The 7,084-nt window shown below is 37.8% G+C and overlaps 1 protein-coding gene across 3 annotated transcripts; it reads right to left on the reverse strand.

Moving 5' to 3' along the window:
- Positions 1 to 748: 748 nt before the first annotated feature.
- On the reverse strand, positions 749 to 6,529 carry LOC112504766 (regulation of nuclear pre-mRNA domain-containing protein 1A). Of its 3 annotated transcripts, XM_025108720.1 has the most exons (8): positions 6,173 to 6,529; positions 3,719 to 3,966; positions 3,283 to 3,438; positions 3,028 to 3,184; positions 2,603 to 2,745; positions 2,449 to 2,484; positions 1,301 to 1,687; positions 1,030 to 1,152 (listed from the first exon to the last, which is right to left on the reverse strand). In XM_025108720.1, exons 1-8 carry the CDS (start codon positions 6,246 to 6,248, stop codon positions 1,120 to 1,122), a joined length of 1,236 nt encoding a protein of 411 aa, XP_024964488.1. In that variant the 5' UTR covers positions 6,249 to 6,529; the 3' UTR covers positions 1,030 to 1,119. The 3 variants fall into 3 exon arrangements, with proteins under 3 accessions (XP_024964486.1, XP_024964487.1, XP_024964488.1); XM_025108718.1 differs by having other exon boundaries at positions 749 to 1,687; XM_025108719.1 differs by having other exon boundaries at positions 749 to 1,687; positions 3,719 to 3,935; positions 6,162 to 6,529.
- Between the last annotated feature and the right edge of the window lie 555 nt (positions 6,530 to 7,084).

The raw sequence follows: 7,084 nt of genomic DNA on the forward strand, positions 1-7,084 counted from the left end.
AATGCCTTGCATCATTTAGAAAAAAGAAAAAAAAAAACTTGCGTATAAGCAAGTTCCTTACCGTAACAGCCATTACACTTCTAATTTCTAAACTTATTTTCAATTTTCATTTCTTTTCCAATCTACACGTCTTGAAAACTCGAAGAAATAGTTGGTTGAAGGTCCTAAACATATGAGAATACGAGGTTCCTATTCATCACTTCTTCGGATGCTCGTTTACAAAGACTTAAAAAGCCGCATCCAACATGCAAAGCTTACGACCAACGTAACAGAAAATATAGATGAAAGTAAGACTGAACGGTTAATTACGACGACATGGATGTATTGGGCTGATCATAAACCCAGACAACCCAATAAACCCACACGAAGTAGGGACTAAAAAGACAGGCAAGCTTTACCTCTACCTCTACCTAAATGGAGTATTAAAGACTGATTTTTAGTGTTATTTAGCTGAATGCCCTCGTCGTTTAAATCCATAACCTTCTAACAAATTTCTAGGCAGTCTTGTATATGAAAGTGACATTCTTCTGTCAAGCAGTAACATTCTTAAAACCTGTTAGAAAGTCAAGATCATTTAACCAAAGGACCCCTGTATTTTCACAAGGACTGATGATGATGTTTGTATTTTAAGCTGAACATCTTTTGGTGCACAGGGGAGAAAATGCCACTTTCGGCACTTACCGCTTACCTCAAAGCATCTATTTTGGTGCGATAAAGAGAGCTTCAAGGTATCGAAAGAGCCGCAAAGATGCAATCAAATATCTGGATACAAAATTGTTAGCTGCCTTTGAACCACCATTGTACAGTGTATAATTATCCTGATCCTGAGTAAAAGAAGAAAACGTATTATGACAACAACCAAATCGGGTGCCAGATACGAAACAACTACCTTCCACCTGCACTATCATCGGTCGTATATACTTTCTCAACAAACCCACAAATAATTATCAAAATCGTGACAAACTAATTTCATCCATCACTGTGAATGATGAGGGTGAGCATAAAACACCATTCCAGATGGCTGTATAGGCCTAAAACTAGGAGTCGGGGCTTGCTGAGGCAAAGCCGCCTGATGGCTCATCTGCATTTGCTGGTGAGTCAAAGGAACCATCGGACTCATCATATAAGATGGTGGTGGAGGCGGGGGCGGGCCTGCAGGCAACGGCGGCACATTAGCATAAGCATATGAGGTCACAATCCCACCAGAGGGTTGTTGCATATATTGCTGGGAATGTGGGTTTGAAAGTGAATGATATTGAGCTTGAGAGTTAGGAATGAGAGTCGGTTGTGGAATTAAAACCGTTTGGTAAGGGCCGTTTGCAGATAGATTTAGTGTTTGTGAAGTCATAAATACGTTGTGATCGGAGACGGGAAGGGGTCGTTCTGGTTTTGATACGGCTGAAAAAGAATTGGAAACCGTTGTGGTCTTTGTGAGCCCAGCGTTTTTGGCTTCTTCGGCTGCAAATGTAGAGAGAACAGATGACATAATATACTGAGAGGAGGTAGAGGCAGCAAGCCGATCTGCCACTTCTGCTGCTATATCGGCGGCAGACTTTTTAGATCCCGCTTTTGCATCGGCAGCAACTGATGGTGGCGTGGCAGTGGAAGGTTTTGAATCTGCCACATAATTTTCATCATCTAGCTGTTTACGCATGTTTTCTGCTTCTTCCGATTGTGCTTGTGCTACCTGGAAAAATGGTCGCAGTACATATTAATATTCTCGTGATGACAACAGTAGTTTAAATTGGGTAAATACATGACAACTGCAAACGAGTGTGTTTTCATAATTTTAGTTTTTTAATAAATCCATATACTCAGACACCCATGTGTCCTCTGAGACTCGACCCACAACGCCATTGGAGGGTTTGCATGAATGGTAACTTCAGGACCCCACAGAATTGGTCAAGGTGAGCGCAGCGTGAAAGCTGACCCAGACACCCACAGTTACCTAAAAGAGGCCACTGAAGGGTATGTCTGGATATTAACTTCAGGGCCTCATGGGATTAGTCAAAATGCACGTAAGCTGGCCCGGTCACCCACGATTACCAAAATGCACCGTTGCATGTCGCTTCTAGGGATGGCAACAAAGTGGATATGAGGCAGGGGTTGGTTTCCGACACTGCATCCCCACCCCACAAAAAATCTATCTGCCCTTCACCCCTCTCCTACCCCCATGATAGCTCTGCCCACAACTATCTCACCCCATATCCATCCTGACACCAACTCATTTGCCTAAGAACTATCAAAATAATTTGTAACTACTTATGGAGTTCACAGTTTGCAGGATGCCAATTACAGCATTTGCATTTCCTTTTTTAAGAATTTGCATGATTCAACCATGAAAAAGAAGATCTATTGATTATAGCACTTATAAAATCATGTCATGGTGGCTGAAGTGAAGAAAATAAGTAACAATGCCAAGCATACAGAAGAGGTGAGCATACAAACCTGCATTTGAGTGCGAACATTCTCTAACTCAGATTCCTGAAAATATAAGAAGTAACAATGTAAGATGACTGCATATGCTTATAGTTTGTAAAAAACATTCAGTTTGCAAATATTTATATAAAAAAGAAAAAATTGACTTTTGATATAATAATACCTGGTCATTCAATGCATCGCGCAACTGAGACACAAGAGTCAATCTATTTGCTTCAACAACTTTAAGTTTCTCAATACATTGCTTCAAGAGATATTCCTCTTCCTCCAGTACTTTGGACAAAGTTTTCCTCTTTGGATCTTTTGCTGCATTTTAGAGAAACACCATTAGACACCAACCCATGAAGCATCAGGCCTTGGGTCCTAATACATCAGGTGCTATCAATCTCTTAGCGGTCACCCCCATTAGCTGATAGACCATGGACTAATCAATCTGCTGGTGCCGGGTCCAAGGTACGAGATAGCACGGTTAAAAAAGTAAAAAAAAGATGCCAGCATTAGGTTCCAACAAAACTTGGAAGACAAGAATATCTAAACATCAGATTGGAAAAAACAGAATCAAGTGATTTCATAGCATCACTAGCCTACCATTTGTCAAGGCCAAATCAATTTCTTTCTCCATTTTCCTAACACGGTGAACAGCAGATTTGCATTTATTCATCTCTTCATCTTCACCATGGTGTTCACTGACAACCAAGTGAAAAGCTGAGACAATTCTCTCCGCTGTACTACCGATGGTCAGTTTCTGATTCCAAGAAATGATAGAAAGATGTCAGGGGACCAGCATCTCAAACACAAAAAAACAAATAACTGCTAAGATGAGCACAAGTACATGATACTCACCGTCCTTATAGATCGTAAATCTCTCTTGACTATTTTCACAGAACGAGAACGTTTCTTAGTGAACTCCAGGGGTTGAGGTGATTCTTCTCCTAGCAACACAGCTTTGATGTTCTTTGCACGAGATCCAAATACTTTCCTTTCTTCCCATATATTAACCTATCATTCACATATACGTTGGTTTATTAGAAGTTAGAACTAGTGTGGCTAAATTTTCCAAACAAAATCACCAATATGATTACTGGACACCAGCACGCCAATATTTGTCAGAAAAAAAATCACCCGTATGAGTATTGCTAAATTCAGTTTCAAAACGTCTGAAAGACGCCATTTGACTTGTTAGCAATAGCTTACGGTTCCACAAACATATATAGAGACAAGAAAATCAACACATAAGACCAATTTACCATAAGTGATCCAGACAAAAAAGGATGCATACCAGTCGTGTGACAACATTTTTCCCATGATCATCGCCTTTCTCAATAAGATCTTTGAGGGCTCCCGGGAGGACCTTCCAAAACTCAGAGACAAATTCATTTCCTTTACGCTTGCTGTTCTGAAGGATATCATTTGCAAGATACAGAAGAGGAACCTTCTGAGCCACCTCAGAACTATGGAACAGTTTCTCCCATGTTGTAACAATCAGTTCTGCTTTGCTTCGGTGAAATATACACCAATGAGACAACGCTATACAGGGTCAAGATAACAAGATGTGACAGAAAACTATCATATGACACGGTTCTGGTAAATATTAGCAAAAGATAAGTCACTAAACATCATATGCAAATAAAAATATGATGAAAAAAACCAATAAGTACACTCCAAAGGCAATACCAAAGAGATCATAACATGTGGGTAAACAAAGCAAGCACTAAGATCTACTTAAAATAGAAATGACTAAAAGGTAAAATAGAATAACAAACAAGCTGTGAGTGAGAGAAAAGAAGAGGCCACACAATTTCAAGAAAATAAGGAGAGATCTTGCTATCATTATGTGCAAGAAGGTGTGTTGTCTACAAGATTACACGAGAAAATTATGAAAATGCAGAAGTCGAATGAGTTGATAATCCTCTCATGAACTTTCGAGCATCTAAATTTTGGATAGAGATGAAGAATTTTCACCACAAAAACATAACAGCTAAAATCAATGGCCCATAAATGATCATCAGCCAATCATTAAAACTGATACCGGTACTATATTATAAAGCATCTAGTGAAAACTCTTAAAAACAACTTATTAAGCATTAGATATTGCTTATTAATGCATAATCTCTTAACTTTCAAGTTTAAAGCTTATTATTGCATATGTACAACTTCTTAAAGCTCTACTTTTGAACTCAATAAAACCAACTGATAAACAGTATAAGCCTTGAGCCCTACTAATACGATAGAATACTCCATAAATAATTTTCCATTTTCAGTTTACAACAAAAATTTACATCTTGCAGTATCACATGGGTACATAGCCAGTTCTAATAATGAGTTCAGTTTTGAGTTTCAATTACTTCCTACCACTATAAGTTTAACAGCAACTCGAAACAAACAATCAGAGTCTTCTAAGAACTCTGATGGCGAGCATATGCAGTAAAAGAGGTCCTGCTTTTCCTCTACTCTCTTTATTTCTACTTTTTCTATACACTTGATTGCAGGATTGTTGTATAAGTAAGATTCTATATACAGAAAGTTTCACGACTCTATGACAACAAATGATATAACTGTGTATAGCACATTCCTATATGCCACCTACTTTAAGTCACTGATATTCTTGGTTTCTAGTTTCTTGATTTTTCAAAATAGTTTCCTTCCACTGCTAATTGTTCAGTGTACCTATATAGGTATAAGACTATTTAGTCTATAATGATCTGACCGTAGGTACATAGGATCAACCTACGCTTTCAACTTCCATCCTTCATAATAACCATATATTCACCTTTCAGCAAAGAACCAATATTGAAATTTCTCCCCTGAAAGAATATTACAATTGAAATCATCAACAAACCCTAAATATGAAGCTTTATTACAAACCCCATACATCTCACAAGAATTTCACATTTTCATTTGGGGATATGAAGTAAGAATCCCAATGTTTCGATCATTGGAAACTATTTTGAACCAAATTTCCTACATTTCCCACATAGCAATCATCATAAAAGTAGTTAAGATTCTCGGTGCACATAATTTACCCTGATCCAATTGAGGGAGATGCATACTTGAGTGGGTGCTTTAGTGACATGTGCAATCCAACACTGCAACACTGCAATTAGCGTGGGATGGAGGGAGTACAACTTACAAAATTCAAATGATTCCAATGTGTGCTTAACAAAAACTTGGACATACTTAAACTACAACCACCATTTTTTAATTAACCTGGATATCCAACCCACTATGCGAGCCGACTAATCCCAGGACGACTACCTGCTTTGCAGATAGCCCGGAGTCACCGTATTTGAACCTCCATAGCCACAAGGGGATTTTTATTCCTTCTTGGATTTGAACATGGGACCTCCAGGTACTTTTGAACTTTGAAGCCAAGCTCAAATCAATCAAGCACCATCATTTTTTAGCTCAGCCATTTCTATATTGCCAATTATACTAATCAAACTACTACAAATTCAAATTTACAAGAGTTTTTTGCAGTTTGGCCAAAACTGAGTTATTGAGCACCCACAAATGAGTAATCAATAACATAACTCTACACAGCAAAATATTCATCATGAAAGAAATAGGAACCTCTTAACAACGATTGATTGTTTTGATGCATACAACGAGTCACATTCCAGATCAAAGGAAATTTGCAAGTTACGACTAGCAAAAGAATCAATTAACATCACCGAAAATAGAAACTGTAGCTGGAATTATCATAAATTCATGGAAAAACATACAAGGAGGATACTTTCAATACACTGTTGAGTGCTGTTAAGCTTTGATAGCTTGTCTGCAAGTATCTGTTCATTGAACACACTATTCATCCCACTTCAAATTCACGAGATGTGCATGTATCATACACCCAAAATCAAATAACTAAACTCGAAAAAGGGTTAATATTCAAACAAAGGCCCATCGAAAGTCTGAAGCTTAAAACCCTAGAATTCGTAAGACGCTAATGCCAGCCAAATAGGAAGAATTGGTGTATTTTTTATTTGGAAGAATGGTGGGAAAAAAAGAAAACCCTAGGACCAGCGTCACCCAAGAAAAGCGATGGATGAATCGAGAATTCGAGATGGCGTTACGAGAGAATAGGGTTTTTTGAATTTGCAAAAGGTTCTTCAGCTGTAAACAGAAACAAAAGCTAGGAGAGATGAGATTCTAATATTAAGAGTAAAAGTTACCGACTCATCCCTAATGCTTGTAATTTTAACGGTTCTCATCCCTCAATTTTATTAAGATGTTTTTTGTACCTTGTATTTGTCAATTTTTAATATATTCATCTCTTAATCTAACGATTATTAACTTTTCTAGCTAAGTCCAATTAAAATGAAGAGTATCTTGGTCGAATTATAGTTTCCCTCTCTTTCAATTAAATAAAAAAATATATTATATACAATATTATATTTATAATCAAAAAAAGTAACTAGAAATTAAAAATATAACTCTGCCTCATCTCTCTCTCTCTCTCTTAAAATATAAAACCCACCTTTCTACATGAAGTCCTACCCCCAACCAAACTCTCTGGCATCGACCTCCCTCTCCAGCAACAATCTGTAGCCTCTCTCATATTCATGTTCCCTCGACGGAATGCTTATTCAAAAGCACCACCCCTTTCGATCCCTCTTGTATCTCCCTTTGATCCCTCTCATCTCCTCTT

Source organism: Cynara cardunculus, unplaced genomic scaffold (genome assembly GCF_001531365.2).
Source record: "Cynara cardunculus var. scolymus isolate 2C unplaced genomic scaffold, CcrdV1 Un_Scaffold_6817, whole genome shotgun sequence".
NCBI lineage: Eukaryota > Viridiplantae > Streptophyta > Magnoliopsida > Asterales > Asteraceae > Cynara > Cynara cardunculus.